Source organism: Panthera tigris, chromosome D3 (genome assembly GCF_018350195.1).
Source record: "Panthera tigris isolate Pti1 chromosome D3, P.tigris_Pti1_mat1.1, whole genome shotgun sequence".
NCBI classification, from domain to species: Eukaryota; Metazoa; Chordata; class Mammalia; order Carnivora; family Felidae; genus Panthera; species Panthera tigris.
In genome coordinates, this window is record NC_056671.1 from 14,239,306 (window position 1) to 14,252,972 (window position 13,667).

The 13,667-nt window shown below is 48.6% G+C and overlaps 1 protein-coding gene and 1 long non-coding RNA gene across 6 annotated transcripts in view; one reads left to right on the forward strand and one right to left on the reverse strand.

Moving 5' to 3' along the window:
• The window catches only part of KSR2 (kinase suppressor of ras 2), a 436,218-nt gene that overhangs the window by 256,160 nt on the left and 166,391 nt on the right, over positions 1 to 13,667 (reverse strand). For all 5 annotated transcript variants that reach the window (XM_042961772.1, XM_042961770.1, XM_042961771.1 and 2 more), the window contains exon 6: positions 4,761 to 5,274. In XM_042961772.1, the coding sequence (XP_042817706.1) occupies positions 4,761 to 5,274 (514 nt within the window). The remainder of the gene's footprint in view (positions 1 to 4,760; positions 5,275 to 13,667) is intronic.
• On the forward strand, positions 4,988 to 9,440 carry LOC122232470. The gene is made up of 3 exons (XR_006209805.1): positions 4,988 to 5,063; positions 6,559 to 7,308; positions 8,645 to 9,440. It is a non-coding gene; the product is annotated as an uncharacterized LOC122232470 (long non-coding RNA).

Consider the following 13,667-nt stretch of genomic DNA (forward strand, 5'->3'; position numbering starts at 1 on the left):
AGGAGCCAAGACATGGAAGCAAACTCAGTGCCTATCAATAGATGAATGGATAAAGAAAATGATACCCACATGTGTGTGCGCACAATGGAATATTATTCAGCCCTGAAGAAGGAAGGCAATCCTGCCATTACAACATGGATGGACCTTGAGGGGGCGTGATGTTGAGTGAAATAAGCCAGAGAAAGACACATACTGCATGATACCACTTACATGTAGAATCTCAAACCATCAAACATAGAAACAGAGTTGAATGTGGCTGCCAGAAGTTAGGGGCGAGGGAAGTGGGGAAACACTGGCCAAAGAATAAAAACTTCTCATTGGAAGGTGAATAAGTTCTGGGGACCTAGTGCACAGCCTAGTGACTGTAGTTAGCAACACCTCAGTATATACTTGAAAGTTGTTGAGAGAACAAATCTTAAATGTTCTCATCACAAAAAAAAAAATTATGTGAGGTGAGGTGATGGATGTGTTAACAAAACCTAATTGTGGTATCATTTCACAATACCTATGTGTGTTAGACCATCACCTTGCACACCTTAAACGTACATGATGTTATATGTCAACTAAAGCTCAAGACAGCTGGAGAAAACCCCCAAAGGTCAGTCTCTCTCACTTCACCTGTTCAACGTAGAGCAAAGATCATGTGTCCAAAGAGCACAGGGAGAGGGGAGGAAGATGCACAGTTGGGAGAAACCACAGCTTCAGACTACGAGTGACCGTCATATATGATCGCGCCTTCCACCAAAATCACTTAAAGACCTTCCAGTGCCTTATCAAGGGAGAAGAATCACTGTCTACAGCATGGCTTCTGACAGGGCAAACTATAGCCTGGGACACCAAACCCAGCCCGGCGGCTATTGTGACAAATAAAGTTTTATTGAAACATCACCATGTCCATGTATTTACCTATTGCCTACGGCTGCTTTTGCTACCATACCACATGGCCCGCACGGCCTGAAATATTCACTGTCTGGCCCCTTACAGAAAAAGTGTGCCAACCTCTAGCTTTCCTGCCTAATTTTAATTTTTTAAATGTTTATTTATATTTTAGAGAGAGAGAGAGAGAGAGAGAGACAGAGCGTGAGTGGGGGAGGGGCAGAGAGAGAGGGAGACACAGAATCCAAAGCAGGCTCCAGGCTCTGAGCTGTCGGCACAGAGCCCGATGAGGGGCTCAAACCCACGAGCTGTAAGATCATGACCTCAGCTGAAGTCAGACGGTTGACTGGCTGAGCCACCCAGGCACCTCCCCCCGACTTTTTTTTAACTTTTTTTAATGTTTACTTATATTTGAGAGAAAGAGACAGAGCACGCTTCCTGCCTAATTTTTTGTCGTTGTTACTATAAAATATATATAACATAAAATTTACCATTTTAGCCATTTCTAAGGCTACAGCTTCAGCGGCATTAGGTACATTCACACTTTGTGTGACCATCATCACCATCCATCTCCAGAACCTTTTCATTTCCGAAACTGCAACTCTGTACCCAGGAAACACAAACTCCCCGTTCCCCTCCCCCAGCCCCCGGCACCCACCCTTCTACTTTTCCTTTTGTGACTGGCTTCTCCTACTTAGCATACCGTGCTTGAGATGCATCCACATCGAAGCATGTGTCACAATTTCATTCCTTCTGACGGCTGAATAATGTTCCACTGGGTAGAGAGGCCACATTTTGTTTCTCCACTCATCCGCCCATGGGCACCTAGGCTGCTGCCACCTTGGGGCTGCTGTGAATAGTGCTGCCTCCTGCCTAACTCGAGTCGCCTCCTGCATCACATGCCTCGGTCCCTTAGCCACAGACACCTTCTGTCACCTTCTGTCAATTCCTCAAATGTATCGTGCCCCCTCCCGCCTCTCGGTTAGAATACCCTCCACCTCTACCCCTTCATCATCTTAGCTGCGCCTTAGCCTTCAGTCTAAATTATCACTTCTGGGAACTCACCCTGACCAGACCCTCCCTAGTCCTCCCCACCTCCACCTCCCTGCCAGTTCAAACTCGATCAGCTCTATCTGGTCATGAGCTCTGATGGTGTCCTGCCCTGCATCTTTATAGCCTGTAACACTGTGCATAAGCACCGGATACAATTTTATAATACTTCTGTGTGGTTATTTGATTAATGTCAGACTTCAAGAAGCCAAGGCTATGTCTTTTTTTGCTTCCCATGATACCCCCACCGACTAGCCCAGAGCCTAGAACAAACCACATTTCATTAATTCTAAGAGACACGTATTTTTACATTTATAGCAGGATGCAACCGATAACCAATGTCTTACATCCACCTGCATACGGCGATGAGCACTCACAAAACACTGGCTCAATCGGTGAAGACGCTCAGAGGCAGGTGCCACTCTGAACCCCCAAAGGGGTGGCTGATGCAACAGAAGTGGTCAGGTGGGAGTCCAAGAGAGTCCTGGGACCATGTCAAAAAAGCAACACTTCACAGGCATGTGGGTTCGCTATTGCTTAAGACAGGAGGAAGGGAGAGGGTCTGAGATTGGGACAGGCCCCCTGAGTCCTTCTGCATACCTGCCCAGGCTGGAGAGCCAGCCCTGGATAAAGGCCCGAGTCAAAGACAAACGAGCACAGCTAGGGAGTGGGGGTCAGGAAATCCCTGAGAGCCCTTGCAATGTCACAAGAAGCCAAAGTGAAGGTCAGATTCAGTCAGGGCCTCTGCACTTTGCTTCCTACAGAAGTCTGGGCCAGGCCTGCTTGCCTTTGGCTCCTCCCAGGACACTCTATGGTGTCTGTGGCTGGTCTCAGCCCTCACATGGGCCTCCACATACTAGGAATGCGAGGAAACTCTCCCCACTGCCCCCCCACATCCTAGCTGCAGGGATCCCGGAGCAGGGATGCAGGGCTCTTACATACACCAGGTGCCAGATTCAGACTCCTTATGGTATCTCCCGGCAAGATCACAAACTATCATTTTATCTTCTATGCCTTCATGGCAATTTTGTCCAGTGTAAAATTTTAAAACATGCTACCCACTTTCGTAAGCCTGCTTAGCATGTTTTCCCATTTTTAAGACACTGAGAACCAGGGCGCCTGGGTGGCTCAGTCGGTTGAGCGTCTGACTTCAGCTCAGGTCATGATCTCACAGTTTGTGGGTTCGAGTCCCGCATCAGGCTCTGTGCTGACAGCTCGGAGCCTGGAGCCTGCTTCCAATTCTGTGTCTCCCTCTCTCTCTGCACCTAACCTACTCGCATTCTCTTTCTCAAAAATAAATAAACATTAAAAAAATCTTTAAAAAAAGACACTGAGAACCTCCAAAGACTGCAAGGCACCTGGCCACAGTCAGCCTCTGAGGGGCCCTGCAGAGAGCTTCCCGTCCCCTCCTAGCAGCCAGTATGTAGCTACAGACACCATGTCACCCTGCCAGCAGCAAGATCCTCCCCAAACCAGAGCCGGGTGCACACGGTACCCACTTTCATGATTTTCTCCCCTGTAGGCTGACCCTAAGCTTCTGTACCAAGACCTCTGCTCCGATAGTCTGGTTCTACTCTCTGACCCACCCCGACCTGGACGTGCCTTTTCATTATAAGCACCGAGCGCGTCCCGTACACATGCTGCCCAGCACGGCAGCCACTTGCCCTAAGGGGCCACTGCACACTTAGAATGCAGGGAGTCTGGACTGAGAGGAGCTGTGGGTGCAAAACACACACTGGATGTCGAAGACTTTGTATGAAAAAGAGAATGCAAAACATTTCCGTGTTATCATCTTACAGTGATTCTATGTTGACGTGGTAATATTTTGATATACTGAGTTAAATGGCACCTATTATAAAAACATCACTTGCTTTGGGGCGCCTGGGTGGCTCCGTCGGTTGAGCGTCCGACTTCGGCTCAGGTCGTGATCTCGCGGTCCGTGAGTTCGAGCCCGGCGTCGGGCTCTGTGCTGACAGCTCAGAGCCTGGAGCCTGTTTCAGATTCTGCGTCTCCCTCTCTCTCTGACCCTCCCCTGTTCATGCTGTCTCTTCCTGTCTCAAAAATAAATAAATATTTTAAAAAAAATTTTTTTTTTTAAAAACATCACTTGTTTCTTTTTACTCTTTTTAATGCAATATTAGAAAATGGAAGGGTAGGTGTGCAGCTCACAGCCTATTTCTAGGAGCATCCTTGGGATAGACTCCGCAGGGGCCGGCCAGCTTTCCCTGTCAAGGGCCAGATGGCAAACAGTTTCGGCTTTGCAGACCACACTCAACTCAGCCTTGCAGCACAAACCAGCCACAGACCACACACACCGGAACGGTCCTGGCTGTGTTGCCATCAATGCAGATTTGGCCCCCAGGCTGTAGTTTGCTGACCCCAACCGAGGAGGACCCATACTGTAAAAAGGGTCATTTCTGGGGCACCGGGGCGGCTCAGTCGGTTAAGCCCCAGACTCTTGATTTCAGTTCAGGTCATGATCTCAGGGTCATGAAATGGAGCCCTGAATCCGGCTCTGCACCGAGTATGGAGCCGAAGACTCTCTCTCTCCCTCTCTCTCTCTCTACCCCTCCTCTGCCTGCACCACCACGTACGCTCTCTCTCAAAAACAAGATAAAACCTTAAATGAAAATAAAACGTTTTTAAAGGGTCACTTCCGGGAAATGCTATTCATCTCACGGGCCCTCCATGAAAAGCCACCTTTCATTCAAGTGAAGAAGAAAAACACAAGCGCATTCGAGGCTCCCCTAACCTGGCACGGTCCTGGGGCCATGAAGCAGCCCCCAGAAGCCCCGGGGCTCAGCGGCCCCAGGGCACCCACCAAACACACTTACTTGGGCGTGTGGGCCTCGTCTACACGGTGACCCAGCTGGAATTCGTGGGACTTGCTCCGATGCAGGGCGGTGAAACCTGGAATCAAGTGGATCAGTTTCCGGGAGGAGGGCGGCGGGGTCCCCGGGGGCTTCAGCTTGTTCTTCCTCCTCATGGGTGGTGTGCCGGGAGGGGTCACGGTGGTGACGATATTAGGGGTGCGCGGCGGGGTGCGGACCGCGTGCCGCTGCCGGGGCGACGGGGGCAGGGAACGGTGGCCTGACTCCAGCGGCGGTGGCGGGCACAGGCCCGGGTAGGGGTCCACGGTAAGCCTGTCCACATGGGTGTACACGGGGGCCCCGGGCGAGGGGCTGGCGTGACAGTAGTGCTGGACGCACTTGGTCTGGACCCTGGGGCTCTGGGAGAGGTGGGTGCGGATCCACGGCGTGGGCTCCGGGGGGCACACGGGGTTGTTCTCCTTCCCCGTCTCCGTGGTGGGCCACTGGATGGTCCAGTCTTGTTTGGAAAGGTTGCCTCCTGAGTTGGAATAAAGGAGCAGAGAGACAACAGATAAGCCTTGAGAAAGCCTGGCAAGTTACACCACGTGCACGTTCCAGCGTATGTACGTTCCAGCGTATGCACGTTCCAGCAAACGTACCTTACGGCGTATGCACGTTACAGAGAACGTACTTTACACATACACGTTACCGCGAACGTATCATACGGCGTATTCACGTTACAGCGTATGCACGTTACAGCGAATGCACTTTACAGCATGTGCACGTCACGCTCTATCCACACCGCACTGTGCGTGCATGCTACGCCTTATAGACCTTACAGCCTATGCACATTACATCCTATATACGCTGCGCTGTGTATGAACACCACACCGTGTTCGTACTATACTGCACACACATTTACATAAATTCATCCCCCTTTGGCTCCTCCAGAGAATGAAATCCCTTTGCTGACTCTCTCACTATAACCCCCACTCAACAGCCTTGCCCACCTGCTCTCCTGTAGTTGTGGAGCCCACAAGTCAAATATCCAGAAAAGCAAAGGAGTGAATTCTCGCTTTTGAATTTCCAAGGATCTTAATTCCAGCAGTTTCAGGATGATTGATAGGATTTTCGAGGATAACCTTTCCCTTACGTAGCAATTTTAACAGCTAGCCCTTATATGAGATACAGGAATTCTGCAGAAGTCAAATTTGCCCTGACCTCTTTCTCAGACACTGCACCAACTTCTCCCAGATCTGCTGTGGCTGTGTGCTCGGTCAAACCCTCATCCAACACTTTCTTTCTTTCTTTCTTTCTTTCTTTCTTTCTTTCTTTCTTTCTTTCTTTTTCTTTCTTTCTTTCTTTTCTTTCTTTCTATGTTTATTTTTGAGAGACAGACACAGAGCACAAGCAGAGGAGGGGCAGAGAGGGACGGAGACCCAGAATCTGAAGCATACTCCAGGCTCTGTGCTGACAGCAGACAGCCTGATGTAGGGCTCGAACCCACAAACCATGAGATCATGACCTGAGCCAAAGTCGGACGCTTAACCACTGAGCCACCCAGGTGTCCCATCATCCAACGCTTTGTGAATGCACCAGGCACTATGCTCCAGAAAGGCATAGCAGACCACACCCAGTCCAGGCTCTCTGGTACCCTAGGTTTAATATTCCACTTAAGGAGAGACACAATAGACCAGAAAACACAGTCATGAAAGGATTTCAGAGAGTGATGAGTGCTGGGAGCGGGGACAACCAGAATGGATGTGATAAGAGAATTAGTAATGGTGAATGGTTACCAAGCTGTGGTTCCTGCCCACTGCAGAACACGACTCAGCCACAAAACGGAATGAACTACTGAGCATGCAGCAACCTGGGTGACTTTCCAGACAACTGTGCTGAGCAGAGAAAGCCAATCCCAGAAGATCCCATTCATATTGCATTTTTGAAATGGCCACATTTTAGAAATGGAGGATAGATTGGTGGTTGCCAGGGTTTAGAGCTGGAGGACACAGGCAGGAGGGACACACACAAGGGACCCTTAGAGCATTGGAACTATCCAGTGTCTTCACCGTGGTGAAGGACACGTGATCCCACACAGGCGATAAAGTTGCATAGAACTAAATACACACACACACACACACACACACACACACACACACACGAGTACACATAAAACTGGGGAGACCCGGACAAGATCAGGAGGTTGCATCAATGTCAGTAACCTGGCTGTGACATGGCACTACAATTTTACCAAAAGTTACCAATTGGGAGAAACTGAGCAAACTCGACAAGGGATCTGTTGCGGGCTGAATGTTTGTGTCCCTCCAAAACCCTGACATTGACATCCTAACCCCCTACAGTGATGGCCTTTGGAGGTGGGGCCTTTGGGAGGTAACTGGGTTAAGAGAGGTGGTGAAGGTGGAGCCCTTATAAGGAGATGGAGAGACAGGAAGTCCGAGGAAGGAAAGGCCGTGTGAGACCACAAAAGTGGCTGTCTATCAGCCAGGAAGAAGACCCTCCACAAGAAAACATCTGCCAGCACCTTGATCTTGGACGTCCAGCCTCTAGAACGGTAAGAAATAATGTCTGTTGGTTAAGCCACCCAGTCTGTGGTATTTGTTTTAGCATCAGGATCACTCTGTATTATTTTTTTACAACTGCATGGCAATCTACAATTAGCTCAATACAAATTTCAACTGAAAAAAACTAAAAGTAAAAGGGTTGGGGGTGGGGCTGGCTTTAGGTAGAGCATTCAGCTCCCTAAGGAAGCCCCATTTAAGCTGGCATTGAGGACAAGAAGGGGATCGCCAACAGCCAAGGAAAGAGCATAAGGTAGGAAGGAGCTTTTTTTTTTTTAAGTCCTACAGCCGTTTATTAGGGAAAGAATGGAGGCGTTAAAAAAAAATCCCCACTGTCTGAATGCAGCTTGGGATTTTCAGCTCTGGTATAAGTTAAACCAAAAAATAAAAATAAAAATTCCAATTATGCATTAACATCTTCTCAGTCCTCCACCATACTGAAAGGGTAAATATCAATGTGGTCTACATGCACAGACTCCATGCTAAGTGGACTCCTATCTACGTTAGGGCAGGCACTTTCCTAGGTCCCTTTTCGGGGTGCCTTCTCAAAGGCAGTGTGCCCAAGGTGTGGCAACAATAGGGTGGGTGGCTCAAGGAGAGGCTGAAGGGACAGGTGAGGGACAGACCACCAGGACCGTGCACCAAAATGCAGTGTGGGTTATATGCCAAGTTCAGTGGGAAGCCATTGAGAGTTCTGGATGGGAGGTTCCTTTCTCGAAGATCCTGCTTGGACAAGGAGAGCCCAAGAAAGGTTTTGCAGGGCTCCAGGTGAGAGGTGTCGCTGGTCCCCACGTGGGTGATGGCTGCGAAAAGAGAAACCAGTGGGGACCGCTGCATGCAAAAGCAGGACCTGGCAGAAGGCGATCGAGTGGCCCCCCCATCACGGGCCAAGGAAGAGATGAGGGGCAGAAAGAAATTCCAGCTCGTGGCCAACTAGCAATAACGAGAATAATTACTATAAGGACCATAACAAGAGCTGATTTATAGAACATTTGACAGTTTGCAAAGTGCTTTCGTGAAGACTGACTCACTGCCCCATTTTTAATTAAAACTACCCATTTGGTTATTATATATTCATTATAGAAAAATTAGAAAATTCAGATAAGGAAAAAGGCAATGTTGGTCTACAGCCCAGCCATCATCCCTATTAACGTTTGGCTGTGGAGCCTGCCAAATGGTTTGCTGTGCATATTTTTTTAAGAAGTGCGGTAGGATCTTGTTTAATGGTTCGCCTCTGCTTTCTTCACTTGTAATATTAGGACTGCTTTACATCTTATTTAATATTCGTAACTCTGTGGGCAGAGGGCCATTTTGATCTCTACTTTGTAGATAAGGTCATGGGTGTGCAGAGACGAAGATGTACCGAGGTCACACCAGAGATGGGGACTGGCAGCTGGGATTCAAACCCAGGGCCTGGGCCACCTCAACAACCAGGACCCTGGGGCATCGACACAGAGGGCTGGGATCCGCATTCACCGAAGGCCGTAGGCCATCATGGATGAGCCAGATGGGAATAGATGCCAGAGCAAGGACTCATTTCTGACATGGCTCTCCCTTTTCCCTTCTCCCAGACTTTGCCAGAACATTCTACCAAAGTCACCAACACTATGGTGGTGCGTAAATCTCAAAATTCAGACATAAATACTATTAGCCCAGTGACTAAGAGAGCCAGCTCTGGAGTCTTATGACTTGGCCCTATGTCTGGCTGTGCAGCCCTGGGGCACTCGCCTAACCTCTCTGAGTCAGCTTTATCACCTGCGAAATGGGACAGTAGGACCTGCCTCCGGAGAATAGTATGAGGACATATGTGATAGCACAGGACAGCACCTGACACATGGCAGGAACTCCATAAATGTCAGCTACTCGTATTGTGATTCTCAACACCGTGGTGCTAAGTTGTTACCTCCCTTTTAAAGAGTATGCACTTGTGTGGAGACGTGTCGTGCCACAGATGTTACCACCATCCTGTGCACCTTCCGGAAGCTGACGCTCAGAGAGGCTGAAGAACTCTGAGCACTGGAGGCAGACAGAGTCAAGCCCAGACCAGCTTCTCTGTTACCCGGAAAGCTCTGGCTTGATGTATTTGCTCAGAAAATATAAACTCGTTGTCCGATTCACCTAAATAAAATATGTTTAAGAGAATAAATCTATTTTTTAAATTGTCTGAATCATACACTTCGTTCTAAGGCCACAGAAAAGTACCGTGGGTGTTCTTGCTAGAGCTCTTCCCCCCGCCTCCAAGGAAATGGACAAAAATATGGGATTGGGACTCTGAGAGATCTGGTTTAGAACTCTGGTGCCACCAAGGACCAGCTCTGTGACCCCTCTGAGCCTCAGTGTTGGGGTCTGTAAAATGAGAATGATCATGGTTCCCTTGTACAGTAAGGATTAAATGCATTCGTTCATCTAAGTATTTCACAAATATTTTTTTAAGTTTATTTTTAAAATTTTGTTTTTGAAAGAGAGACAGAGCATGAGCAGGGGAGAAGCAGAGAGAGAAAGAGAGGGAGACACAGAATCTGAAGCAGGCTCCAGGCTCTGAGCTGTCAGCACAGAGCCTGATGCGGGGCTCGAACCCATGGACCACAAGATCATGACCTGAGCCAAAGTCAGAAGCTTAACTGACCGAGCCACCCAGGCGCCCCTATTTCATAAATATTGGAATGCCTCGCATATAACAGGCACTGTTCTAGGCACTGTGATAGGCCGATGAATTTAAAAAGACCAAGATCCCTGTCCTCTAACAGAGCACATGTTCTTAGTGGGGAAACAGATTAAAGGGGGAATGAACAAATAAATGACATATATAATACATTGTCTATAAGATGTCATATAAAATATCTCATCTGTAAGCCAGTGGTAATAAGTGCTATGGAGGAAAAGAAAGTGGGCGTGGCCACAAAAATGTGCTGGGGGACTACTTCAGACAGACCAGGGTGAGGAGGGACAGTGGACACAAGCAAGTATCAGAGTGAGTGAGGAGTGAGTCAATGAGATAAAATGAGTCGCATCATCAGCACAGAGCCTGGACCATCACATGAGGCAGGCCAACGGGCAGATGGTTGAGGGTGCTGGAGACGTCTATTCTGGATGCCTGTGACTCATCCAATTTGCTCCTCGGGTACTCACTGTGCCAGCCCCTGGGGTGGAGGGTCTGTCTTTCCCCTGCCCTCAGGATGCTCACGGTCTGGCAGGAAGACCGATAATGAAATAATCGCTGTAATTCCACTCTCAGGTACAGACCCAAAGGAAGTGAAAGCAGACACCTGAACGCTTGTATGTGAATGTTCACAGCAGCATGAAGCACAACAGGCAAAAGGTAGAAACAACCCAAATGTCCACTGATCTGGCAAATGGATACACAAAATGTGGTATGCCCATGCAATGAAATGCTATTCAGCCGTGAAAAATAAAGTACTGGCAGGTGCTACAGTTTGGATGAACCTCAAACACATTATGCTATGTGTAAGAAGCCACATTACATACAATCCCGTTTATGAAGTGTCCAGAACAGATAGATCTATAGAGACAGAAAGCAGATTTGTGGCTGCCAGGGGCTGGAGGGAAGGCGGAATGGGGAGCTAGTGTTTAATGGGTCCCGGGTTTCCTCTGGGGTGACAAAAATATTTGGGAACTGGAGAGAGGTGGGTGGTTGAATGCATGAAATGCCATGGAATTATTCACGTTACAATGGCCATTGTTCGGGGTGCCTGGGTGGCTCAGTTGGGCGTCTGACTTCAGCTCGGGTTATGACTGGCCATTGTTCTGTGAGCTTCACCTCGATTACATAAGTAAGTAAGTACCCACAATGTGGCAGAGAATCTGACGTCAGAGGAAGTGCAGGTGGGAGCACACGTGAGCGACCCAGCTCCCGGTGGAAGGGTAGAGATAGGCATCCCAGAGGACATGGTACCTACACCCAAACCTTGAGGTTGAAAGAGAACTTGCTAGGAAAAGAATGGAGTTCAGGGTAGAGGAAGGAAGGTCAAGACAGAACAGCAGGGTCAAGGCCAGGAGATGATCAAACATGATGGGTTTGGAGGAAAAGCAGCTCAGTGTGGCTGGAGCTCTCTGGAGGGAGGAAGAAATTCAAGCCAAGACTGGAAATAACGACTAAGGAGGACCATGCAGGGACTTGCTCTCCTAAGTGCAGGGGGCTATTGAGAGGGAGGGGTCAACATGACGGGATCCCCTGCGGCTAGCCTCCCAAAGGAAGGTGGTCCCCTGCAGAGCTCCTTCAGACCTGCAGCAGCCGTCAAACTGGGGAACAGAGGAGGCTAACGCTCTGGTCCGCCACACCACGCAGCTGTGAGCCCAAGGCCCGGACTTCAGCCCTATGCTCATGCCAAGGGAGGGGCTGGAACTTCCCCCAACCATAAACAATCGAAGCCAAGTTCCTTCCTGGCCATACGGCTAGATCCACAAGACCTGAGCCCCCAAATCCCTGCTCATGCCAAGGGAAGGGCTGGCTTTCCCAACAGACAAATGTTGAGAAGTAGTCTGGGGCTGGAAGTCAAAGTTCTGCCCGTCATATCACTGTTATATCCCAGCCCCTGATCACACCCGGGCAGGGGCTGGTGCTTCCCCGATCATGTGGCTTAAAAATCACATAGCCCAATGGGGTCCATTTGCCATCAAGTCCTGCTGGAGCCCAGTGGGATGGCCTTGTCCCTTTGTGATTAAAGCTGTCCCAGAGACCCGGGGGCACGGCTGTGTGGCCATCCATTCTTTGTTTCTCTAATTCCAGTATAGTTAACACACGGTGTTGTATTCGGCTCAGGTGTACAATATAATGATTCAGCAGTCCCATACGTCACCCTGTGCTCATCATGACAAGTGTGCTTCTTAATCCCTATCACCTAGTTCCCCCATCCCCCCACCCACCTCCCCTCTGGTAACCATCAGTTTGTTCTAGATAATTTAGAGTCTCTTACTTGGCTTCTCTCTCTCTGTTTCCCTTGTTCATTTATTTTGTTTCTTCAATTCCACATGAGTGAAATCATATGGTACTTGTCTTTCTCGTATGTCACTTAGCATTATACTCTCTAGCTCTATCCATGTTGCTGCAAATGGCAGGCTTTCATTCTTTTTTTTATGGCTGAGTATTTCACTGTATATATACCACATCTCCCTCATCCATTCATCAATCATTGGACACTTGGGCTGCTTCCATATCTTGGCTATCGTAAATAGTGCTGTTATAAACAGAGGGGCGCATATAATTCCTCTGAATTCGTGTTTTTGTATTCTTTGGATAAATACCCAGTAGTGTGACTGCTGGATTGTAGGGCAGTTCTATTTTTAACTTTTTGAGGAACCTCCCTACTGTTTTCCAAAGTGGCTGCACCAGTTTGCATTCCTACCAACAGTGCATGGGGGGTCCCCTTTCTTCACATCCTCGCCATCCAGCTGTTGTTTCTTGCGTGTGTTGATTTTAGCCATCCTGACAAGTGTGAGGTGATGTCCCGTTGTGGTTGTGATTTGCATTTCCCTGATGATGAGTGATGATGAGCATCTTTTCATGTGTAGGCATCCATTTTTGTGGCCCAACAGGACATGATCAGGGAAGGGGAGGGAAGGGACACGATCAGATGAGCGTTAGGAAAGCTATATGGGCCAGAGTACGGAGAAAGCACTGGACAGATCAGAGGTAGCAGCAAGCCTAGCCTGAGGCCACCGAAGGCATCTAGATGGGAGATGATAAGGACCTGGGGCAGGGTTGGGAGAAGAAGAGACATGGATTGAATGGACACAAGCAGAGGAGAAAAAAATAGCTAACATTTATTGGAAACATACTGCGTTTTTGACACTGTTGTGTAATTTACATGTAAAAGAATTATATAGCTACACAACAATTCTAGGTAGTAAGCAAAGATCACTCTATTTTATAGATGAGAAAACTGAGGCACAGAGAGGTTAAGTGACTTGTTCAAGACCACACACTAGAAGGAAGACAGCTGGGGTTGGAGTCCACATCTTTAAACATGACACTACACCAAGGCTGGCCTCCTGATTTCCAGCCTGGGTCACACGGTGGCTGGTGGCACTGATCACAGCAACAGGAGGTACAGGAGAGGGAAACTGCAAAAAGGAGGTGGCAAGCTCAGGGTCACACAGGCTGAGCCTAAGGTTCCTGCAGGACATCAAGGGGAGATGCCTGGGATGTTACAGAACTTCCTGCCACCCCTTCTGCTCCCTAGGAGTCCTAAGACCGCTCCTCAGGAAGAAGTTATTTTTCTAGACTGAGAAAAATGGATCATGAGATTGTAAAACCTCCTGGGTCTGTCCAGAAGTCAGGCTCATCTTAGATTTTTTTTTTTTAACAAAGACATGATATGATTGAATCATGTTC